This window comes from Notothenia rossii (assembly GCF_949606895.1).
Source record: "Notothenia rossii genome assembly, chromosome: 9".
Lineage (NCBI taxonomy): Eukaryota > Metazoa > Chordata > Actinopteri > Perciformes > Nototheniidae > Notothenia > Notothenia rossii.
Genome location: NC_136907.1, coordinates 47893157 through 47919901, shown reverse-complemented (window position 1 = coordinate 47919901; position 26745 = coordinate 47893157). Strand labels below are relative to the sequence as shown.

The 26745-nt window shown below is 42.4% G+C and overlaps 1 protein-coding gene across 1 annotated transcript in view; it reads right to left on the bottom strand.

Moving 5' to 3' along the window:
* LOC307019891 (cadherin-12-like) overlaps positions 1 to 26745 on the bottom strand; it is a 224746-nt gene that overhangs the window by 80541 nt on the left and 117460 nt on the right. Inside the window, exons 6-10 of the mRNA XM_079650992.1 lie at positions 15873 to 15992; positions 5992 to 6159; positions 5649 to 5836; positions 2782 to 2907; positions 2492 to 2719 (exon numbers count right to left, since the gene is read on the bottom strand). Coding sequence (XP_079507118.1) covers positions 2492 to 2719; positions 2782 to 2907; positions 5649 to 5836; positions 5992 to 6159; positions 15873 to 15992 — 830 coding nt within the window. The remainder of the gene's footprint in view (positions 1 to 2491; positions 2720 to 2781; positions 2908 to 5648; positions 5837 to 5991; positions 6160 to 15872; positions 15993 to 26745) is intronic.

The window sequence follows — 26745 nt, the reverse complement described above, 5'->3', positions numbered from 1 at the left end:
TGTGACGGTGTGACTTCCATGAAACTATATTTTATATCTTCCCAACAGACGAGCTGACAGGAAACCTAACACTCTAACAACCACAACATTGCAAAGGCGAGTAAATTAAAAACAATTCACAATTTTATTATTTCTTCTTCTTTCTTGCAGTGAGGTGAAGCTGACCTTGCACTTGGTGCCAGTAAGGATGTTCCTCACGCAGGCTGAATGTTTCTCCTTCCTTACTGACAAAGAAGCCCTTGATTTGCAATGCTTCACTAATTGTCATTTCCCTTGCTCCGTAGGGACACTTTACCTCAAGCACAGCGGAAGACCCTACCAGACCATCTGGAGATGCCCCCAACATTCCTGATTGGGAGAGCCACACATCTGACTCATGGACCTGCATCTGAGTTGCAGTGGTGAATGCCCTGACGCCCTCACATTCATTCATAGTCCCCCACTGTACAGAAAAAACACCATCAAGGGCCTGTTGTTGCCCTAGCACCCTGGCAATAAAGGAAGCAGTCACACGCTTTGACCTCAGGACAACTCCAAAGTTGCTGGCAGTCAACCTTCCTTTTCTGAACAAATGCCAGTTTGGGCTGGTTTGCTGACCAGTGGTAGCCACCTGAATTGCCCTCTGTTGCTCTTCAGACAATGCCATGCTTGCCACAATTGCCTCAGGTCCCTGATGCCCAACAGATTTGATAATTTCAGGAACAGTAAGTGTTCCAAGCTGTAGTGTTCCTCTTCTGGCTCGGGGGAGAGAAGCCAAGAAATTCCTGAGAACCTGCCCCCGAGTCTGTCCCTCAGCCAGTCACAATCTTCGGAGGTGGGCTCTCTTGTCAGCGGGTTAAATTAGTTATTGGGTTCAACAGTCACATTAAAACAGTTACTAAATCAGCTTACTATCACCTAAGGAACATATCTAGGATTAAAAGACTAAAGTCACAGCAGGATTTGGAAAAACGTGTCCATGCTTTTATCTTCAGTAGACTGGACTACTGCAATGGTGTCTTCACAGGTCTCACTAAAAAATCTATTAGAAAGCTGCAGCTGATTCAGAACACCGCTGCTCGAGTCCTCACTAACACTAAGAAAGTGGATCACATCACTCCTGTTCTGAAGTCTTTACACTGGCTTCCTGTGTGTCAAAGAATAGATTTCAAAATACTGCTGCTGTTTATAAAGCACTGAATGGTTTAGGACCAAAATGCATTTCTGACCTCCTGCTAAATGATGAACCATCCAGATCTCTCAGGTCTTCAGGGACTGGTCAGATTTCTGTCCCCAGAGTCAGAACTAAACATGGTAAATCAGCGTACAGTTATTATGCTCCAAATATCTGGAACAAACTCTCAGAAACCTGCAGGTCCGCTGCAACTTACTACTTTTAAATCCAGGCTGAAGACTTTTCTTTTTGTCGCTGCTTTTAATTGAACTATTCATATCTTAGACTGCACTGTAACTTTTATCCATGTATTTTTTCTTTTAATGTTTCTTTTATTAGCTTTTCTTTTTAATGACTGATTTGAAATGCCATTTTCTTAATGTCTTTCATTTTTTGTAAAGCACTTTGAATTGCCTTGTGTTGAAAAGTGCTATATAAATAAACTTGCCTTGCCTAATAAAGATTTCATGTGACACATAAAATTGATTTGTTGATGGGAATTAATGTGAATAAATTAACTCGGTCTTAAAAGGTTAACGGTACTCTTGCTATCACTACTCACCGACACTATAAACCTTGTCCCTCATGCTAGCCCTGACAACACCGGTAAGCACACCTTCATCTAGGCTGCACTGTAACGTGTCCTGACTTGTAGTGGTTCTCTCCTCTATCTACACTCTTCTTGTCATCTTTGTAAAACGATATCAGACTGGTAATTGACACAGCCATGACTTCTAGTTAAATTCAGTGTGGCTAAAATGAAAAGCTTTGTTAAAATATGCAAGCACGCGAAAGTCAAATTCAGCTTTATTGTCAAAAATTCTACATGTGTTATACATCCAGAAATATCGAAATATCGTTTCCCACAGTGTGACATGTATACATAAAACAAAAAGGGCCTAGATAAACGTGGTATACATTTAACAAAACGGGCCTAGATAACCGGGGTATACAGTTTAAAATGTTAATATATTTAAAGTTTTCAAAGTGCAGTTTCAGTGCAAGTCAGTTGAAACGATCTTAAGTTGGCGTGACGTTGAAGTCGTGCGACCCTGCTGCTGTACTGGCTTGTAGTTAGTTTATAGCATAACGTTAGCATTTTGCTTCTGCCGACTAGATTAATTATTCAAAAATTATAAAAGTAGGGTTGACATGTGGATATTATCCGGCTGAACAAAACGTGATCCATCTCTTAAATATGTGTCAACCACAGACCTTATTTCGAGCTATTTTCCAAAATCCTATGGAGAAATTGCATTGCGTTTTAGACGAAGGAACCGGAAGAAGTTTACTTCCGGGTTTAAGGACGCGTCACTGCGGCTCTCTATATGCCAGCACCCTCTCTATGGAGCAGCAGTAGAAAAACACCAGAAGCTTCTCCTCCAGGATGTTTTTCCTGAGGATCCTCAGGAAGTGGAGTCGCTGCTGGGCCTTTTTCACATGTGTTGTGGTGTTGATAGACCAGGATAGATCTTCAGCAATGTGTGTGCCGAGGAACCTGAAGGCGGGAACCCTTTCCACACAGTTGCCGTTGATGTACAGTGGATCTGGTGTTGTTCCTGAAGTCTATAATGAGTTATTTTTGTTTTTATGGAGTTCAGAACAAGGTTATTATCTGAACACCACACTGCCAGTCTCTGGATTTCATCCCTGTAGGCTGACTCATCTCCTCTTGTGATCAGTCCAACCACAGTTGTGTCGTCCGCGAACTTGACGATAGTGTTGGTGGGGTGAGTGGGGGCACAGTCATAGGTCTACAGGGGGTATAGCATGGGGCTAAGCACACAGCCTTGTGGTGAACCGGTGCTGAGTGTGAGGGTGGAGCAGAGGGGAGGGCCTATTCTCACTGTCTGGGGGCGGTTAGTTAGGAACAGTGTTGGGTGTAACGCGTTACAAAAGTAACGGAGTTACAGTAATATATTACTTTTTGCTGTAACGAAGTAATGTAACGCATTACTAATGAAATGTGGGTAATATATTACCCGTTACAATGCTCAGTAACGCAGTTACAACACATTTTAACCCGAAATTAAATGGTGTTTTGTTTTTTAAGAATGTACTAACATAGCGAGACATTCCGACACCGGACAAATTGTGCGGGTAGATTAGTAAACCTGGTGTTTACCCTTCAGGCTTCGCGTCGAGATCTTCGGGGAAGTTGAACGTTATGCAACCATTCAAAAAAGAGAACGTAGCGAAAAATACAAGGAACAAATTGTGTCAGGTGCGCGTGACCTGCTCCGCTGCGCGTGCATCATTTCCAAAGTGCTTCCACAGCACTGACACACTGATCTGTGGATAATCATTTATACGAAAATGGTTAAAGCAACCATCACTAAACGCCAGCAACACTGCATCTACTGCAGACAGTAGCAACAGGTCAGATGCAGACATCACGTTACCCTCCGTTGTGGACACTAGCTTACTCCCGCCTGACTCGCCGGCCCCGGAGCAGCATTCTTCGTCGCCCGAAACTACGCCGCCCCTCTGCGGCCCGCAGGAAAGAAAAGGTGGGTGTGCTCTATGAGTGGTGGAAATATGTCTGTTAGCTACGTGTAGTCCATTGTAAATAATAATTGTAATGTTTTTTTTTTACTAAGCTGACATTAAGTACTGTTAATATCTATACAGGTTTTTAATTTCACTCCTCTTTTAGCTTTCATTTAGTAAATGCAGGTACATTTTTAGCAGCTATTCAAACTAAATCAGTTGTCCCTCCCCCTGGTGCCAGGACCAACAGATCCATCTCTAGACTTAGCAGCCCTGTCCCCCCATAAGTGTTATATTTTCACAGCTCAGTGTCAGTAAATATTGTGCGGTTAGTATTGGACTACAAGATAGATGCAAGCCTGTACAGGTAGAGTTATTTAAAGCATAAATTAGTGGGTTGGGTTCTGGAGGTGTGGTTACAGCAAGTGTGCTTGGTTAGCGTGGCCTGGGGCTGGTGGTGGGGCCCAATGTGATATATTTTCATGGGGTCCAAAATCCCTGGCGTGTATGGCCAGAGGGCAGGACCTATAAACACGTTTACTACCCGATAGCATTGTGAGGCTGAACAAAAGGACCTTTTGACTATGTAAATGTAGTCTTTTAAAAAAACAAAACATTTACTGACTTTTTTAGGATAGCTTAAAGTAATTTTGTAAAATTACAACCGGGGGGCTTACAGGGTAAGGGCTATTGTTTATTGTTATTTACTTTAAGATGTTTATTCTTAACCTATCATTTAATTTAAAAACTCTTATTTAAATGATGTGTGTGTGTCTCTGTATTCCTGATGATACACTGAGAGAATGAGCTCATAGTGCTGCTGATCATTATATGCTAAACAGTCTGTATATTGCATTACATTTGTATAATGTAAGCTTCGTTGATACTTTGCCTGTGGGAATACGAAAAAAATAGTTAGATATACTGAATATTATTTGATCTATTCCACCACTTAATCCCAAATAACCCCTTATTTTATAGTGAGATGTATTTTTATGGTCATATAATAGTGATTTCAATGCCACCCCCAAATGATCACTGTTTCCATCCTGGCCACCCCACTGAAAACGTCCTTGCTCCGCCACTGCTTAAGAACCTTTCTTAACTGACTAATAGTAGCCCCGTCATGACGTCAGTGTTTACGTAGCTGCTTTTCTCAGCAATGCCAGCGTGAGTATCACAATAAAATCACAATAAAACAGGTGAGCGGTGCAGTGATAATGTATTTCCAAGCCGACCTGAGAGTTAGCATCGCAAGGGCTCCCTTGACAAAAAGCAATGGGATTTCGCCACTGGATTCTGGCATATTTTAGAAAATAAACTCTCTAGCCAAGTCATGTTATGATACTTAACACGTTTTGTTCAGCAGGAGAATCTCCACAGCATTTCTGGCAACATAGTGACGTAAATAAAGTTTCTCTGTTATTACATGGATGATGTTAGCATAGCCACCAAAGCCATTCTGACGACACTATTAAGAACCCAGAAACGTAATAATACTTGTATTAAAAATGCATTACACATTATATGAAATGACATTAACCGGGTTTACGTATGCCATATTAATTATTCACTGTAATTGTTTTGAATGATGTACAGGTTGCTATTATCGCAACATTATTGTCTGATGTAAAGAGAGTGTTCTCCATGTATCCAGGGTGAATGTCTAGATGTTTTATCACATTAGAACAGAGCTGTATTCAAGCTGTCATGGTTATTACACATTTGCAGTTCTTCTTACCTTACCATCAATTGGAAGGAACCTTATTTGACAGCTGTTTCTTAAAGTTACTTAATCTAAAAAACGCTAATGTACCTCTTGTTGTACTGATGGAATTAGTTATTTGTAAATAAACGTTATTCTACATTTTTGGTAAAGGATTCCACCTAAATGCGCCAGTGTGTTTTTGGAGATCTGGACATTTTTTGGGAATCACCATGCAAGCTAGTGAAGTAAATGTATTTTTTTCAAAAGCAGTTAATGAACAGTCGATGACAAAAGTACCTTTTTCAAGACTACAATTCCCTCTTGACTTTGGCCACTAGAGATGATGTCAAACATGTTGCCCTCTTCTCCTGGAACAATGGTATAATCCACCTCTGCATTGGCACCAGCATCCGGGTCATAGGCTCGAATCCCTCCGACTGCCGAGCCCATGGACGCAGACTCTGGCACCCGCAGGTGGAAAATACCTGTGGTCATGGAAGAAGAGAGGGGAAAAGGTCAAAAATAAATTAAGGGTTGTTCAAGAAAGAACATCAAGCATAATCTAATCAGTCACAACAATCAAAGACCCTTTCATCCATCCAACAATCACCCATCAGCCTCATTGTGGAGACGGTCTTACTCTTAGCGAAGCGAGGTGGGTTGTCGTTGACGTCTCCAAGGGTAACGTTGATAGTGGTGGTGGAGGCCAGCCCCCCCAGCAGACCTCCCATGTCCTTGGCCTGGAGGAGAACCTGGTACTCCCCTTTTATCTCCCGGTCCATGTTGGCCAGAGCAGTCCTGATCACTCCTGGAGGAAGAGGAGAGGTTTGAAACGGGTATTCCTTATGATAATGGACCTCCCATATAGAAGGACAGACATATACTGTGGATTCTGACTGTCGGAGCCATATGTTAAAATGTATAGTCTGATATTTTTGAATATTATTATCCTTTGTTGTTAGTGCTATTATATCATTTATTGGAACCAGCCGTGTGAAATTAACGGCATAGACGACCGCAGCTGTTCGTGATTACGAGACGTTATAGCTGACGGCAGCTGCTGGTGATTGGGGTATGAGAAGGAGAAAGAAGCACCGAGCAACGTAATTTTTGACCTGAGAGAATATGTGTTTGTATTTGATATCTTTTTGTGGAAGTAAAAAACTAACTATCCTGAGACATATTTTGTCCGAGTCAAGTTTATTTGCTATCTGTGAGCCGAATTTTGGATTACTGGAACTACATTTGTCAAAAACTAGGCTCTGGAGAAGCCGAGCTATGAAGGAGGGATTCCAGTGACGGCGTCGCATGAAAGGTGAAGATAAAGACTGCACTTCCACACACGGAGATTGGCACATTAAGTGGGACATCCGAGGAACAAAGACGGTGAAGTGGCCTGTTGTTATGTTAATGTTTAAATTTGGATGGGAGATCGCTACTCTCCGACAGAAGAGGCAGTCTGAATGGATCAGCTGATTCCAACTACCAGCTGATTAAAGACAGTGCAACAAAGACATTTTCTATAAAAACGAAGCCTTTATTGTTGGACATCTTTAGTTGAGTTTAAGCACTGTAGTAAGTTTAATTTGAAAGAGCCATGGAAGAACTAACCGAAAGGAGCCACAAGAGGGAGCCAAAGTCCACGGAAAAGGCCAAAGAGGAGAGGCTCCACAGGCTAAATGGATTAAGGAGAGCGAAGGTGGGCCAGCTCACCAAGAAGGTTAATGAGCTGGAACGTCTTAAAGAAAATGATTGAAACATAACAAACAAACATTGAACAGTTTGTACGCATAACTGAAAAATGGATTAAAGGAGTACGCGAAGGCACAAAAGAGGACCGTGAAGAGGAAGCCTGCTCGTCTGAAGTAGATGATATCAGGCCTGAAGACAGCGCCTCCAGAGCCAGTAACCATACAGTGGCTTCCTCTACCGTTTCTTCTGCTCGCAGGAGGGAGGAGGCTGAAAAGGCAGTTCTGCTAGCTCGAGCAGCATCCTTAAAGAAGAAGCAGGCTCTTGAGGAAGAAGAAGCCTCTCTAATACAGCAGCAAGCAAAGCAGCTCCAGCAGCTCAAAGCTCAAAGAGAACAATTAGAGTTGGAGGCAGCTGTAGCTGAATGTGATGCAAAGTTAAAGGTGCTTGACGGGTATGAAGACCAGCAGGATGGTATGAGCAGCTACCTCAAACGCAGCCAACGTCATGGCAAGTCAGAGACATCTGGCACCGGATCCAGAACTGCTTCAAAACCAGCTAAATATGGTGAGAAACTTGCCTCAGCACACCTACTAAAAGGAACTGTCAAGCCACGCCCAACAGAGTCAAGCATGTGGATGGACAAGCAGGATGGAGCTTCTGATGCAGCACACGGACCGGGCCCCAGAGAAGGTCACCATAGAGGGGAGGAGAGGGACAGCTACGATGTAATGCAGCGTCAAAGTCAGATTACAGAGATGCTGGTAAGGCAGCACAACCTGTCTTATCTTCCTAAAAGAGACTTGCCTGTGTTCAAGGGAGACCCGCTCACCTACAAGTGCTTTATAAGAGCCTTCAACCATGTCATCGACAGCAAGGCAGAGAGCAGCAGCGATAAATTGTACTACTTGGAACAGTTCACCGGAGGGAAACCTCAAGAGCAAAAGAAGCCAGGGCTCTACTCCAGAAACATTATGGTGATGAACTTAAAATTGCTACCACCTATATGGATAAAGCTCTAAAGTGGCCACAGATCAGATCTGAAGACGGAAAAGCTCTGAATACCTATGCCCTTTTCCTGATTCCGTGCCGTAATGCCATGGAGGACATAGAGTATATGGACGAAATGAACAACCCTCACTAACATGAGAGTCGTCGCCTCAAAGCTCCCATACAAAGTGAAAGAAAGATGGAAGAGTGCTGCTTTCGAGGTTCAAGACAAAAAGGGACGAAGAGCAAGGTTTACAGACCAAGTGACCTATATATACAAACAATCACAAATGGCTAACGACCCCCTCTTTGGAAGCATGCATGATACCAGGACAACTACGGAGGGGAAAGTCAAAGCTACGGCCACAGACTCTAAAGCTTGGAAGTCAGGCTGGCAAAGGGGAAGCAGTTTTGCCACAGCTGTCGCTCCAATGAGTGAAGAGAACACACCGCCCTCAAACTTAAAGTATAGCCCCTCAGCCGCAAAGCCTGTCAATTCTTTTCAAAAACCCTGTTTGTTTTGCCATAGAGACCACACACTCGATTCCTGCAGAATCATCAAAAAGCAACAACCGAAAGACAGGATTGAGTTTCTGAAAGCTAAAGGCCTCTGTTTTGGATGTCTTACACAGGGACACCTTAGCACAAACTGCAATAAAAGGATGACCTGTCAAGTCTGCTCCCTAAGACACCCAGGAATTCTGCATGTTGAGAAGGACAATGCTACATTTAGAAAGCCAGATGAGAACATCTCAAATGGTCTCGTGTCACTGACGCAGGAAACATGTGGATACACTGGGGCCGGAGAATGTGTACTGGCTATAGTACCGGTAAAAGTCAAGTCCAGTAAAAGTGAGAAGGTTGTGGAGACGTATGCCTTTATGGACCCAGGAAGTACGGCGACTTTCTGCACTGAATCACTGAAGACACAGCTGAACGTTCGAGGCAAGAAAACTACGATCCTACTCCGAACTATGGGTCAGGAGAAGCCAGCCCAAAGTTGTATCTTGTCGGACCTGGAAGTGTGTGGACTTGAAGAAAGGAAGTACATTGAACTCCCTAAGGTCTTTACATGTAAAGATATACCGGTCAAGAAAGGAAACATCCCCCTGCAGGAAGACCTAAAGAAGTGGCCATATCTGAAGGAGGTGAAAATCCTAAAGACAAAAGGAGAAGTCACCATGCTCATAGGAACCAATACCCCTAAAGCGTTGGAGCAATGGCAGGTGATAAACAGCATCGGAGACGGGCCCTATGCAGTTAAGACTGCCCTTGGATGGGTAGTGAATGGGCCGAAGACGACATAAGATGGCAGCAAGGCAGCGGATGGAGTTTAGAGCCACATTACAGCCAACCACATCTCCATAGCTACCACAGAGGAGCTGTTGATCAAGCAATATAACACAGACTTCTCAGAACTCAGCTGTGAAGACAAAGAAGAGATGTCCCAGGAGGATCATCAGTTCATGCGGTCAGTGGTAAAATCTGCAGAGTTAAGGGATAGGCACTACTGCATTGGTTTACCACTGCGAAACGAGACAGCTAAAATGCCAGACAACCGCTGCGTGGCAGAGCAACGTGCCTCAAGTCTCCAAAGAAAGCTCAGCAAAAACCCGGACCTGTACAAAGATTACAAGGACTTCATGACGGGTATAATTGGAAAAGGCTACGCTGTCAAAATTCCCATAGAACAATTAAGCCGAGAAGATGGACGTGTGTGGTACATACCTCATCACGGTCTCTACCACCCAAAGAAAAACAAGATAAGAGTAGTGTTCGACTGCACCTCCACATATCAAGGAGCCTCACTTAACGATCAGCTGCTACAAGGACCTGACCTCACAAACTCCCTTGTTGGTGTCCATCTGAGGTTCAGAGAAGAGCCTATTGCTTTGATGGCCGACATTGAGGCGATGTTCTACCAGGTCAAAGTCCCTGACCAAGATACTGATCTTCTGCGTTTCCTATGGTGGCAGGATGGTGATCTGAATAAACCGATGGAAAACTACCGAATGACAGTGCACCTGTTTGGGGCTACATCGTCTCCCAGCTGTGCATCATATGCACTAAGAAGAACAGCACAAGATGGAGGAGGCAAAACAACACCCGAGGTGGTGGAAACGGTTCTCAGAAACCTTTATGTGGATGACTGTTTAAAGTCTGTGGATTCAGAAGATCATGCTGTTGTTTTGGCCAGGGACCTCAGGCATCTGTAAGCCAGTGGAGGCTTCAGGCTGACAAAGTGGGTCAGCAACAGTAGGGCCGTCCTGTCGTCCATCCCTAAAGAAGACAGAACAACGGAAGTCAAAGATCTTGACCTGATCCATAAGCAGCTTCATATGGAAAGAGCCCTTGGTACTCAGTGATGCACTGAATCAGACACCTTCAGGTTCAAAGTGCAACCACAGGACAAACCAGCTACAAGACGAGGAATCCTGTCCATCGTTAGCTCCATCTACGACCCCCTCGCGTTCCTGGCCCCATTGGTACTGCCAGCGAAGCTCCTTCTGAGAGACCTTTGCAGGAAAAAGAAAGGTTGGGATGAGAAGATAGACAGTGGGCAGGCCCAGAAATGGATAAAGTGGTTGGCCGACCTTGAGCAGCTGTCAAAGTTTTTATGTGCAGAGATGCGTCAAACCGGCAGAGGTTGAACCCATGAAGATGGCACAGCTCCACCACTTTTCCGATGCCAGCATGGATGCATATGGAACAGCTACCTACATCGTGCAGACAAACAACCAAGGCAAAAGAAAGGTTTCCTTGCTGATCGGAAAGTCCAGAGTCGCTCCACTGAAACACATCACCATTCCGAGAATGGAGTTGACAGCAGCAGTCGCCGCCGTCAAGGTCGACAAGATGCTAAGAAGAGAGCTTCAGGTTAAGCTGGAGCAATCTATCTTCTGGACAGACAGTACTACTGTACTGAAATATATTGAGAACGAAACGTCTCGCTTCAAAACTTTTGTCGCTAACAGGATCTCAATCATTCGTGAGGCTACTACACCAAGCCAATGGAGATATGTGAACACCTCTGTGAACCCTGCGGATCAAGCTTCAAGAGGTCTGAAAGTTGAGAGTTTTATCCAAAGTGAGAACTGGATACAAGGCCCACGTTTCCTGTGGAGAAATGAAAGTGAGTGGCCAGAAAGACCAGATCTGTCAAGCCATGTTCTGGAAGACGACGATGAGGTAAAGAATGCACCTGCAGTCTGTCTTACAATAATAGACGAAGGAGTTGCCACAGTGAGCAAGCTCACTGATCATTATTCAAAATGGTGTAAGCTGAAGAGATCATTGGGATGGTTTCTCCGGATTAAAGATCTGCTGCTGCAACTCAGTGGAAAAAGGAAAGAGTTCCAAGCCGCCTGTATTAAGTCAGAAGACAACCCTGCAAATCAAGAAACCTTTCTTAATCAGCAGATGAAGAAATACAGAGCCTCACTAAACAAGAATCTGCTCACTGTGGAACATTTGGAGTTAGCTGAAAAAGCGCTTGTTCGCTTCAGCCAAAGGCAGGCATATCTGGAGGAGATCAAAGCTTTGGAGAAAGGACAGACACATGTCAAGATGATTAGTCCACTCAGCAGATTGGATCCTGTTCTTGAAGACGGCGTACTTAGAGTAGGTGGACGGCTAAACAGCTCTGCTATGCCAGAGGAGGCTAAGCGCCCCCTCATCCTCTCTAAGAACCAACGTGTCGCTACTCTCCTTTTGCAACACATCCACAGAGAAGTTGGACATGGAGGCAGGAATCATACACTCTCAAAGTTAAGGCAGAAGTACTGGATTCCAAAGGCTGACGCAGCAGTAAGAAGGATCATAACTGATTGTATAGTGTGCAGGAGACTACATGCCAAGGCTGGACAGCAGAAAATGGCCGACCTGCCCAAAGATCGTGTATTGCCAGATGAACCCCCCTTCACCAACGTCGGAGTAGATTACTTCGGACCCTTTGAAATTAAGCGGGGACGCAGCCTGGTGAAATGGTATGGCGTGATCTTCACTTGTCTGGCAATCAGAGCAGTGCATATCGAGGTGGCTTACTCTCTTGATACCGATTCCTGCATCAATGCTCTACGCCGCTTTATCAGCAGAAGAGGACAGGTGGCGATGATACGATCTGATAACGGCACCAATTTTGTTGGAGCAGAAAGAGAGCTACGTGAAGCCATTGAAGAGCTGAATCGGTCCAAAATACACAATAGAATGTTACAAAAAGGAGTCAAGTGGATCTTCAATCCCCCAGGTGCACCATGGAGGAGTGTGGGAAAGACAAATACGTACTGTTAGGAAAATTCTTAAGTCAGTGCTCAAACAGCAAGCCATGGATGATGAGGGCCTTCAGACCGTGCTATGTGAGGTGGAGTCCATTATCAATGATCGCCCCATCACAAAGATTTCTGATGACCCCAATGACCTTGAGGCACTCACACCAAACCACTTGTTGTTACTCAAGTCTAAATCAAGTGTGCCCCCAGGGGTGTTCAGCAAGGAGGATGTGTATTCACGACGCAGATGGAAACAATCACAATATCTGGCTGACCTGTTCTGGTCAAGATGGACACGGGAATACCTACCTCTCCTACAAGAGCGCCAGAGGTGGACCACACCAAGGAGAAACTTCCAGCCAGGAGACATCATCTTAATTGTGGATGACTCAGCCCCTCGTAATTTGTGGGTGATGGGAAGAGTCCTTAAGACTATGTCAGACGCCAAAGGCGCTGTACGCAGCGTAAGCGTGAAGACCAAGACCAATGTCTTAGTGAGACCGATCACGAAGCTCTGTCTGCTTCTCGAAGCAGTGTGATGGCCCCTCCTAAGGAAACAAAAACGGACCTCCAATAAAAAAAAAGAATACAAGTTCGTAAAGTTGCTTAATTATGTTTAGATTATATGGTCCTGTTTATTTTTAGTAATTGGTATGCTCCCCGCCTAGCCAATTAGGGGCCGGAAATGTAGGAGCCATATGTTAAAATGTATAGTCTGATATTTTTGAATATTATTATCCTTTGTTGTTAGTGCTATTATATCATTTATTGGAACCAGCCGTTTCAAATTAACGGCATAGATGACCGCAGCTGTTCGTGATTACGAGACGTTATAGCCGACGGCAGCTGCTGGTGATTGGGGTGTGAGAATGAGAAAGAAGCACCGGGCAACATAGTTTTTTGACCTGAGAGAATATGTGTTTGTATTTGATACCTTTTTGTGGCAGTAAAAAACAAACTATCCTGAGATGTATTTTGTCCGAGTCAAGCTTATTTGCTATCTTTGAGACGAATTTTGTATTACTGGAACTACACTGACCTTCATTAGGACACAATATTATGGTACTTCATACTTTGATGAAGCTCTAATTAGGCCTAAATGCCCCCTGCCTCTCTGTTAGCAGCCTTTGATCAGGAATGAACTGGCATGGAGTTGAAACATCAGGAGAAGCCATTTGAAGAGTAAAAAAGAACGAAGTGATTAGGGCAGGGCGGTTAAATATACAGATGAAGGACAGAGAACTGAAAGGGTCCTTAAAGTATTTAAAGCAAGGTGAAGGACTTTGTAAAGTTTGGAGGAAAGATTCCCTGCTGTGATTCAATTGTTAGAGAGGTGACCTGTGGTGCTTTACATGTTCTAGTTGTAAACTAGATTAAATGAGGATAACTACATTATCAAGTGAAAATCCATTTGAAAGGGAAATATCATTTAAACCCTTTTTAGCACAAAATCATTCTTTAATTTAGGTACATCAAGGGTGCCGTGCTATGGAGAATTATTTAATTAGAGAGGCACAATGCGGGACGAATAAGAAAAATACAAGGTTAGAGATTTTAACATCTTGAGGGTTAGTATAAAGTCATGACGTACAACAAAAAAACATTGAGTAACTTGGTTAAAATGTTACGACATAATTAAACACTAAACAAAACACATTCTTGTTAACTGCCGCTTAAGTTAAATCACAGTCTTTGCTCCAACTCAATCACACATGATATTAACAAGCTCTCCACAATGGACAAAGCTCAGTGTTATAGGGGCACTGGCCCCTATTCTATACCATTTATTTGCTGATCCTGGACAATCAGAACCTCCTCTTGCTGCTGTTACAGAGGACCCAGCAGTTCTGCTGAGAGAGTCGCAAGTGTTGGAACTCGCTGAGTTTGAGTTGTTCAGTGTTTAGTGGAAGAAAGCTTGGTCAACCTCTCTGGTTGAATACTAAATGACTTAACGAGGACCAGCTGGAGGGATTATATCCCCACCCTGACCTGGGACCACCTTGGAATTCCCAAGACAGAGCTGGTTAACATGGCCAGAGAAAGAGAAGTTTTGGAACCCCTTCCAGAACTGCTACTGTACCTCCACGCCCCTTTGCCGATAAGCGGTTGACTAGGAATATATACCGTAATCTTCGGACTATAAGGCGCACCTGAATATAAGCCGCAGCAGCTAAATTGAATGATGTGTACATATATAAGCCGCACTGGACTATAAACCGCAGGTGTTTTAATGTTTAATTACCATATGTAAGGGTTCGTGCACAGAGGGGATTGTCGGGAAAGAGATGGCTGTTTGAGGAAGCTCCCATTTATTAACATTTCAACAAAAAAGTTGCATATTTGCATAACGTATTCAAGTGTTACCATTTAGTGCAATAGTAGCTACAGAACATGTACTGTGCTGTGTAAACTGTACTGTATCACATAGCGTTTCAGACACACAAACTTTTCAACTTTCAAACTTAAACGGTGCGCTCCCAGCGCACGTACCGGCAGTGATCTACAGCAGCGGTTTTCAACCAGTGGTACGGGGAAAAACTGTCTCGCTCTCGTAATGTCTGTCTGTCTTGCTCTCGTTCTGTCTCTTGTACCACTCTCGGTTCCACTTTTACTTTTGCGCGCTACCTGTCTCACTCTTTTCCGGCCTCCAGCTTTTCCTGCTGGAACCCGCCGCTTAAAGGTGGGGGTCCGCGGACCGGCCATAGAGCCCATAGAGTTAAAGGTGGTGGCCGTTAGCTGTAAAAATCCATAGATTAGCCGCACCGTTATATAAGCCGCAGCGTCGAAAAATGGGAAAAAAGGCGCGGCTTATAGTCCGAAAATTACGGTAGATAGATGGATGGATGGATGGATGGATGGATGGATGGATACAGGCCATTTGGCCCTCTAATCCACTCTATCATGGCCGGTCTTGGCTCAGTCAAATGAATAGAGAGGGAAAATAGCTCTGGATTCTGCTTTTAGCTACTTTTACAACTTTTAGCCTCTGATGATTTAAATGACGACTACACACGTTTCAATCCATGGTAGTTGATCTACCTAAAAGAAAACTCATACGATGATTTACCGACATGTCTTTTCCAAAAAGAGTATTTTTGGGCCAAATTACGTTAAATGACTGATACGGAAGTTGTTGTACCACCATTTCGCCACTATAAAGATTTGCTTTAACTGCCGGCTCACTTCCTGGGGGCTTGCTTCCAACATGCTACCGCTCTGAGCAGAGAGGTATAGTTTGTCTCCTTAGTCCTTGATGCTTTCTGGATTTAAGGAGGCAGGATGTTGACTCATGCTGCTCCTCATGGAAAATCCAACATGACACTCCATGTTCAGAAACATTTCTGATCGGCTGTCTGTTAAAGGACTGAAAATATGAACGTGCCTTTCTGAACATGTTTTAGAATTCCGGTGCAGGACTCACTCTGAGAGCCCCTCTCAGCATTATGACCCGGTGAGTCTGCTTTGTTGACAGAAGGGAGTGTGAGCTGTGGGTTCACACTAAAGTCCCACATCTGTTTGATTAACTCTGGGTTCGTCATGGAAAATGTAATGTAGAAGGGCTACAACGTCTCACCTGTCTTGGGGTCCACAGAGAAGTACGGCTGGCCGTGAAGGATGCTGTACACGATGCGGGCGCTGTTACCGTACGTGGGGTCGTCTGCATCTGTGGCCGCCACCTGGGTCACATAGGTTCCTACAAACACACACACAGAAACACACACATGCTTATATGTTTCCCTTTTCAACATAACCAACCAACACATCTTTGGAAATTGAGATCACAAGGTTATAATCTTGGGGAGAAAATCATTATCTTGTTTTCATCAGAAAAGTGTTGTTGTATCATTAGTTCATTACAACGCAGATTATTGCTTTTTAGAGATAATGAGATCGTTTTAGTAAAACCCAGAGTAAATGCCATATGTAAAGGGCTGCTGTGAGCCTCAACGTCATTTAAAACTTTAATAAAACCAAAGAAACTTGAGTGGGCTTATATGAATACTCGGGCGTACAATGGACAATAGATTTTTTTAACATTTATATTTGATTAAATATTTTCAAAGACAAAAACATACGGACAAGGACATGGCTCACACACATCACAAATAGGACAGGACAATAACATGAAGGGTGGGGGCCGGTGGTAGGGGGATTACAGTGTCAGTTACATTTTATGTATGCATATGGAATTGTATTTATTCATGATTTGCTTCATAATATAGATATACTTAATAGTCCTCATTATTATAAAACAAAAACAAAAATGTATAATAGATAAATAAATAGTAAAATAAATATGTATGCACACATATATATATATATATATATATATATATATATATATACACACACACACACATACACATTGAAACACACGTTGAAAGGTATGCTAGGGCTATAAGTTTACTTGCAAATGTTGATGTTATGCAATTGAGCGGGGATCCCAGCAAGCATGTAGCTGGAGTTAAGAGTATCTATTTTCAGGATCTCAGCGAGAGTATCTCCAACTACGTCCCATAGAGATTTTACAGCCGGACAGGACCAAAGACAATGTAGAAGGGTACCCACTTCCGCACAACCATGCCAGCATAGGCCCGAGAGTGTTTGATCCATCTTTTTGAGTCTACTACCTCATTCATAACAACGGTGTTTCAGGGCTGGTTCGGAGCTGGATCTTGAAAAGCACTGGGTTTTCCTGTTCACAACGCAGCAGAGCAGCCTCTTAGCTCCGGAATCCGGCTCATTTCGAGCACCAAAAAATTGTCCGGCCAGAGCAAAAGCACCACATACGTCACGCTTACGTCAAGGCGGGGGCAGGGGCGGGATCAACTCCTGAACAACAACAAAAAGCCTGCGTTTTATCCAGTTTGTACACAATGATGGAGAAAGGTAACAAGCAACAGTGGTCAGCTGAAGAGACCAGCTACCTACTGGGAATCTGGTCTTCCGAAGAGGTACAGAGGAAGCTGGAGCACAATCGGCCATTGTTGTTGTTGTCGGTGTCAGCTGTGAGGGGTTTCCGCTTCATGAAGCAGGCACGCAAACGGTTACGTCATGATGCAAACGATGACGCAATGACGCAGCACCAGTCGGACTCTAGGCAGTGTGAAAAGCTTGAACCGGAGTTGCGTTGGTGTGAATGAGGTATACAGGGTGTGATGTATGCTCCGTGAAGGATTTTTAACTGTATTACTCTAAACCGGACACACTTGGAGATTGATGTTGAGTTTGAAGGATTATTTGAATTATTTGAAGTATTAAAGTAACGTGTTATGGCAGGAAAGTTAAATCTGGTATATTCATTTTAATGTCACCTTATATAGAATGTGTGTTAAATTTGAAGGGACAAAGTATATTTTCCCTCCCCAATATATTGAGGTGAAGTCTTTGTGTTTAGAGAGGGATGCAAGCAGGGGACGTCCTAATTTGGGGATAGCTCCAAAACTCTGGAATGTTTCCCTCATAAAAGAAGAGGGTGCGTTATACATGCTTGGGGCAAATATGTGTGTTTTCATTGCAGTAAATATATGTGCTAGATGATTACTGTTCAACTATACCTCTGTTCTTATTCTTTCATGTGTGGGTACTAAATGGCTACAAACATTGTGGAGAAATTAGCTTAAACATGTTTTATTACTCTATATGAAATGGAAGCAGCTTTTATGATAGGGACGAGAGAGCATTTTCAGCATGTCAATTATCAGGGAAATCTACTTGTTTTCAATAGATGTGTGTGGTTAATTACTTTGTATTAATAATAACAGTATGTGTAAAGGAAGCTGGAAATATACAATGTGAAACCTTTTATTTGAAGTAAAGATGTGAACGATAGCTCAAACAAATGGAAAGGCGGTAAGACAAATGAGTGTGTTCTCTATATTAGGCCTGTGTGAAGTTTGACTATTTGAAAAGCATCTCTAATACTGCTTAAGAGCATAGGTAATGTGTTCCTCGTTATTATTGATATGAAAGTGATTTACATGTATTACGTATATTTAGCCAACTATAACAACTATATCTTAAAACATACTTTTAACTTGTGTGTGGCAGCCTGAGGCGGGAAGATGGACTCAGGGACAAAGGGCCATAAAGGGGATGTGTGTGTGCTGGCTACAAGATGTGAAATAAGATAAGGAAACTTGTTGTTGAGAGCAGGTTCGTACCAGACACCAAAAGGTATCTGGTCTTCGTCAAACTGAAAGAGACTTTTTGTTTCCGGGTTTCTTCTGCTGTGTCGCACTGATTGGGTGCGACAGGCCATGTGTTGGTCTCTGCCAATAAGATGACCTCTGGGGGAAAGCACGCACACACCTCCTCCTGTGTTTTAGTATGAAAGCCTGTGTTTTCCTTTGGTTCGCGCTCTTGTTTTTGACCGGCCGTTCCTGAGACCTGTCTCACACGTGGTAGAACCTGAGCCCGGAGTACTCTGCAGAGTGCTTCGTGATTCCTTTGTATTTGTATTGTTACCTTGTATCATTAAAGCAAGATTATTGTTTAACTTGTATTCTGGTGTTTTCTTAATCCCTTCCTTTTTACGAATTTACCCAGCTTATCAAACGACACGCGGAGACGAGGTTGGTTTTAAACATCCTCCAAATCTCCAACAAGTGGTGACCCGACGTGTCTGAGTGGGGTGTTTTCGGGGAAGAGACCACCAGCAGCAAGCGGACGGAATAGTCCAGGGCTAAACATCTCGGCCTCTTCTGACAACTAAAAACAGAGCTCTGTACAATAGGCTACCAGGTGAGCAGACACGATTTAATTTGAAACCTGTGATTTGACCATATTCCAAATGTTAGGGTTGTCAGACGAAGTTTACAGTGTTTTTTTGGTAACAATACGGATACGTGTGTTAGTTGAAAGGTAGGATATTAAGTTCTAACAGCTGGAAGGGTATTGGAGTCCCTGGCTTAAAAAGTGGAGGTAGAGAGTCCCCACAGTTAGCCTGTCTGGAGTAGTCAAATGGTAGTATTAAGTCTCCATATAAGACTGACTCAAAATAACGAATCCACAGCTCGACGGGGCTGGAGATGAGTTATTTTTTATAAGTGATCCAAAGGAGAGTAACGCAAACTTCAGAAAGTCATTCTGAAGTGACCGGGCCTCACTATATCCTTTGGTGTGTTGGGGTTGAATCTATAAAGCCAAACGTCACGATAAAGAGTTCTGTAGGCCTGGGTTACGACTCCATGTCAGCGTCACATCGTTGAAAGACGGTGTTGAAGCGCGCTGAGAGGCTTGCTAAACTTGTTGGAATAAACATCGGACAATAAAAGCTGAATAGACTGTACGGGGAATTTTGTCTGTGAATATTTACTGGTAACAAGGACAGTAAGTCAGATCAATAGATATGAAGTCTGTGAATATTTACTGGTAACAAAGACAGTAAGTCAGATGAATAGATACGAAGTCATAATGAAGGGAGAATTTTAACGAGAGGAGCGTGAGTTAAGAGCTTACGAGAACAGTGGGTTCAAGCAGAAAAATTGAATAAAAGGATAGCAGAAGTGTTAATTGTTGAAAGAAGCCCCCCTTTTCCAAAGGAGGCTGAGAGCTACAGCAGGGGAAAGAGAAGGGGGTGTCAGTATTTGTCTGTGAGAGTTCCCCCCACCCTTTTTCCTCTCGAGAGCAGCAGCGGCCCGGAGTGTGTCTGCTTGCTTTTTTCTCTAGTGATCTGAAGTTGGACTGAAATACATAGAAAATTAACAGATCAAGGTGTGATTTGAAGTGGTAGATATATTGAAATAAATAAGAAACAATGATTTGCTGTTATTTAAATATAGTCTTTGAGAACTGATTGATACCGTTGCATTGCGTTGTGAATTTCATGGTATTTGTCTTAACTATAATGTACCCACATGCATGTGGTTTCTTTGTCCCAGTTCATTTTAAAGTCAGCCGCCTCATGGCTAAATCTATTTGACCCCATGAGGTCAAGAGTCATTCTGTTAGACCACCATCTTGTGAAAGACAAATCATTGTTCTTTTGTCACATTTTGAATTAGAAAAGAGTTCATTTTGTTAGATCAATTTATCTATAAATGTTGTAGTGGGAGTTTTGTGTTTGCTAACATTTTTAGGAACGACAACACTAGGAGATGATTACACTCAAGAATCCGTGGAGTGTAAATACATTGAGAAGAACACATTTTTATACTCTAACTGTTTGCACATCATAGACAAGGAATTTACACAATATAAATGAATATTCACCAAAAGTAATAAGTAAAATGGAAAGTAGACATGGGCCTACACTTGAGTCAAATGATATTACTGTGATCTGATCAGTGTGCTCTGCAGGTTTACTATTGTTCTAAGTAACAGTGGGATTTAAAATATTGGAGAAAGTATGGAGATGTTCTTTCGTAGTGTGTGAAATATGTGATGCTTGAAACAGGTATTTCAATTTATGGAAGAAAATGGTTTCCTGAAAGACTCAGGTTGGGTAGATATGTAACAATGGATGAAACGATTTATAGAGGGAGTTTTTGTAATATCATTAGTAGACATTAATGGTGTTGTTTAGATGGCATTTAGCAACTAAGACAGATAGTATGATTAGAAAGAGACAGAGTGGAAAGGGTTGGATTGATTTAATCTCAGTGTGCTAGACTTCTTATGGATAATGCGTCCCGGGACCTGGACTCCCCCTCTGAGTTAGAAAGGCTACGACCCCGTCCCTCCAAGCAGACAAAAGACCTAACCCAACAGGAGACTCCTCCTTCTCCATCAAACAGACAGAGAACCAGAGCTGAACCGTCTCTACCTGAGGCATCCAGAACCAAACCGCTTGCTGACATACAGACATACTCTCATCAGTCCCTCAGACAGGGCATGAAGCTGAGCCACGAGATTTGGCACAGGAGCAGAGTGGGGGACATGAGAGCAGAATCCGCCCTCCATAAAGCAGCAGAGAGACTGTAAAGGAGGAGATGAAATGCAAAGCAGTGCAAAGAACAGTGGCATGATGTGGGCTGCCGATGTGACTGGGCCAAAGGCTGCCTAAAACAGTTACAGCGGATGGATTCAAGAGCTGATGGACTGAAGAGAAGACAGAATCAGAGGAGTTGGCATAGTCGATTTGAAGTGAGGAGGTCGGGGTCACGGCTTGAGACAACCAGGGGAGGAGAAAAGGAGAACGGGAATGAGTGAGTTTACACATAAACACACTTATTCACAAAACGCACATAGAAGACACCACATTTAAAGAACTTGAATTGACTTGATAAATAAGTAAAGATAAAAAGAGGTATTAACCATGAATTAATCGATTGGTAAATTCAAAATAGCAGTAAAGAGGAAACTATTAAAGTAAAATGAGAAAATCATCCTAAAAACACACTGAGGGTTAAAGGGGGAGACATGAGGGAAATATGCACTACACTTTAAGCAGGGGGTGTTTTGGAGTAGCACAGTGTCGAACCATATTCTTCAATCTTTCCATCATATTAATAAATTATTCTTCAAGAGATTTTTATTCATGTGTGAATAAAGTAGTGATCTCATTTGTTACAATATTGATTTCACCATTGTGGCATAGTTATTACCATAGGAGGGAAACTGTTTGTAATCCTTGGTAAAGTAAAGGGTGATGGTTGCATGTTCGGACACCCAAGGTTCCACACACTGCTAAAGAGTTTAACATTGTTTTTAAGTAGACCAGAATTGAAGATAAATGAGTATAATGAGCTATGAAATGCAGAGCTACACAGATCCTAGTAATGTTTTGACTTAAGATAATAGTTATGTACACAAGTTTCTGAATTAGATTTATTAGACATTTTAATACTACTTAGGTGTAAATAAATTGCAGTAGTAGTAGTACTATTATGAAGTGAGTTTTGTACCAAGTTGCAGGAAATGTGGGAAGCAACCGTCCCGATGACAAGTTAGAGATATCTGACTTAAGGTGGTAATCGTGAATTGATAAATGATGGCGCTCCATATAGGACTGATTTTTGTAGACAGAGGATACTGGCCTTTGCTGAAATATCAAAGTCTCTGCAGAGCACGACACATGGCCAATGAAACTGAGACCAAATGACCTTTGACCCTGACTGACAGTGTGACTTGAGAACAGCACTATCAATGACTGACTCTGGGGCTGACCAAACGTGACTTTACAACCTGACAGTGTGGGTGTGAATGAATTTCTGCATGTGATCAGTGTAACTGCATGATTCTAAAACAATAACTAACCGAGCATGTCTTTGGACTAATACATTATTTTGGAGCTCCATGGGAAACACAGGTTTCCTACAATTCCATACATTTGGAAAAATGCACATGTGACCCGTTTCTAATTCCCACAGGAGTTGGCGGTTTGCAAATGTAAAACTCAAACTAAAATCTAAAGATTCTGTTTCTTTTAGGACTGCCAGCTGGAAATGAACACTTATTTTCCCTGGAGTGTTTACTGTGAAAAATGATGGATGTACTTTTGTGAATGATGTTTGGTATTTTCTTATAACCACTGGTTACCTGAAGGTTTTCTTCCCATACAGGATTTTGTTACACATGTATACATGTGTAAAAAGGGGGAGTGTGGGATTTTTTCATTTAGGGACTGGAAGAAACCTGCCGCCCCAACTCAGATGTTCAATCTGACCATTGATTGACAGTTTTAGATTTAACCTGCTCCATATCTGGGGATAAGATACTGTTTGATTAATGTTGACATGTTTCTAATATTGATTGAGTTATAACAGGTAACACAGATGCAGAATCAGTGGCCAAGGGGCTACTGAGAGAGGTAATTCCAGAATGAGAATGAGAAGGTGAACTGTGATAATGAAAACAATTTTGTAATATTTCAACAGGTATTAAAGTAACTGAGGTTTGAAATGTAGAAAGAACATATTACAGCTAAGTTAAAACATAGTAATGTAATGAGATAGAATTTAATTTAGACAACATCTTGTAACTAGCCTGGTAAAGAAGTAAAAGCCATAGACTGTTTAGATCATTATGGGGATGTACATTTAATTTAAAGTCATAATAGAAAGATATTTGATGACAGTATGTTGGATTTCTGTATTCATTTTTCAGCTTGATAATATCTAAGCACTGACGGGTAGAAGCAGTATCACCAGGAAATTGTTCACTTTGTCAGTATCATGATTTTAGTTGTTTTTAATCCATAACATTAGTGTGTTTCTTTACCAGAGACATTAGCAGTTCATATTATATTTAGATTTTAAATGGGATCTCAAGGATTTCATTTATAATAACACAGATGCTTGTCAGGAATTCAGAGCTATTGAGATATGTTATTTAGTTCACCTGAAGATGTTGGGGTTTATTTTGTTGACACAGGCCAAGTATTAGAATTCTGAAGTGGCCTACCAGTGGTGGGTCAAACACCTGAGGGCCCAGAAGCACTGAGCGTAGACTTGAGGGGTGGGTATCAGATTTCTCCACACAGGTTGCTGACGCCAAAAGGGGGACCCGAGGAGCAGGAGGCCGACACAGCGGAGTTCGTCAGGCCTACGTGACTCAACCCCAGGTTCTCCGGCCTCTACAGAGTGACCCAGAGGACATCTCATGCCGTCCGCCGAGGAGCAAAGGGGGACATCTGGTACTACTGGAGCCAGTGTGCGGCGAGGAACACTCCGGCTAGGACCTTGGAGGACATCAGGATGGACCTGGCTATCGTCAACGCGGACATCCCTACAGCAGACGACTTGGAAGCTGGCGTCAGCGGGCTGGGGGACTTCTCGAGGCAGCAGAGGAGTCTACTTCTCTCTGATCAGATTCATCAGTTCCACCTTTGAAGGAAAGGCCGCATCTCCCCCTCCCTATCAGCTGCCCCCTTGTTGTCGTTTTTCGCTGGGGGGGGGGGCCTGAGGATTCAACAACACGCAAGGATGCTGCTTTCTGGCACTCAGGCTCTCACTCTGATAGTTTCTTCACTGTCATTGGAGGTTGTTTTCTGTTCCCAAAGGTTTTAATGAAGGGGGACAGACACAGTATCAAAGAAGGACAGTAGTTTTGTTTCAAATGTCTTATGTTTGTTGGTCTCGTGAGGCGAGACCAAAAAGGGGGAATTGAAGGATTATTTGAATTATTTGAAGGATTAAAGTAACGTGTTATGGCAGGAAAGTTAAATCTGGTATATTCATTTTAATGTCACCTTATATAGAATGTGTGTTAAATTTGAAGGGACAAAGTATATTTTCCCTCTCCAATATATTGAGGTGAAGTCTTTGTGTTTCGAGAAGGATGGGAGCAGGGGACGTCCTAATTTGGGGATAGCTCCAAAACTCTGGAATGTTTCCCTCATAAAAGAAGAGGGTGCGTTATACATGCTTGGGGCAAATATGTGTGTTTTCATTGCAGTAAATATATGTGCTACATGATTACTGTTCAACTATACCTCTGTTTTTATTCTTTCATGTGTGGGTACTAAATGGCTACAAACATTGTGGAGAAATTAGCTTAAACATGTTTTATTACTCTATATGAAATGGAAGCAGCTTTTATGATAGGGACGAGAGAGCATTTTCAGCATGTCAATTATCAGGGAAATCTACTTGTTTTCAATAGACGTGTGTGGTTAATTACTTTGTATTAATAATAACAGTATGTGTAAAGGAAGCTGGAAATATACAATGTGAAACCTTTTATTTGAAGTAAAGATGTGAACGATAGCTCAAACAAATGGAAAGGCGGTAGGACAAATGAGTGTGTTCTCTATATTAGGCCTGTGTGAAGTTTGACTATTTGAAAAGCATCTCTAATACTGCTTAAGAGCATAGGTAATGTGTTCCTCGTTATTATTGATATGAAAGTGATTTACATGTATTACGTATATTTATCCAACTATAACAACTATATCTTAAAACATACTTTTAACTTGTGTGTGGTAACCTGAAGGGGGGAAGATGGACTCAGGGACAAAGGGCCATAAAGGGGATGTGTGTGTGCTGGCTACAAGATGTGAAATAAGATCAGGTTCGTACCAGACACCAAAAGGTGTCTGGTCTTCATCAAACTGAAAGAGACTTTTTGTTTCCGGGTTTCTTCTGCTGTGTCGCACTGATTGGGTGCGACAGGTCATGTGTTGGTCTCTGCCAATAAGATGACCTCTGGGGGAAAGCACGCACACACCTCCTCCTGTGTTTTAGTATGAAAGCCTGTGTTTTCCTTTGGTTCGCGCTCTTGTTTTTGACCGGCCGTTCCTGAGACCTGTCTCACACGTGGTAGAACCTGAGCCCGGAGTACTCTGCAGAGTGCTTCGTGATTCCTTTGTATTTGTATTGTTACCTTGTATCATTAAAGCAAGATTATTGTTTAACTTGTATTCTGGTGTTTTCTTAATCCCTTCCTTTTACGAATTTACCCAGCTTATCAAACGACACGCGGAGACGAGGTTTGTTTTAAACATCCTCCAAATCTCCAACAAGTTCCACAAGATTCTGTCCCACTCAACTGGGGTAAGGGTGATGCCTAAGTACTGCTCCCATCCTTTCTGTGACTGCAGATTAGTATTGGCGGTGGAGGTAAGGAGAAGTTTATATATACCTGAAATCATTCCTTTCTTGTTTGCAAGTCTTTTTAGGTTCATATCAAAGTGTTCATGACAACCTATATTTATACCTTTTGATGTTAAGTTTTTAATATTTGATTGTAATTGCATATAGGAGAGGAATAGGGATTTATTCAGATTAAAATGTTCCATCAACACTGTGAACGGAGTTATGATATTGTTTTTTACTATTTGTCCAATGTGTTGTATGTCATGTGCTTGCATATGTATATTATTCAATGGGTTACCGCCAGCTGTGAATATTGGGTTTTTCCATAATGGGCATGAAGGGAGGGAAATACCAGTGATGCCTCCTTTGTACAGATTTAACCACACTGATAGAAAATTGAATTAATGGATTATTCAGACTGGATTTGTGGAGTACCATAATGAATTTAAAGATATTGATTTATTGTTTTCTGTAATTATGTGTCCTTCCAGCCAATCCCAATGGACAATATATTAACAGGGTTAGGATTATACTGTATATAAACTGTATGTACACAGTTGAGCTGAAAGCACTAATTTAATCATATTGTTGAATTATAAAAAAGAATTGATGATTTAAAAATAGTGTGCAGAGTTTGTCTCACACAGGGGTGGGTAACCTTTTTCCTCTCAAGGGCCATTTCAATTTTTACAATATCCTCCGAGGGCAGTATACAAGTTATTGACCCCTGCTTAAAAAAACAAAAATCACAGCCCATTCATTTGGCCTTTCTTTCATGCTGTGCAAAGAAAAAGCAACCTCTTAATCCAGATATCTTACCATGACTCGCGCATGCATGCACGTGCACGGTGTGGCATGACCACCAAAACAGAAGGATATGGACACAAGATGTGTACAAAAGTATTTAGTTTCCTATCCATGCGGACATGATTTAAGTGGGGGGGGGGGGGGGGGGGGGGGGACCTAGCC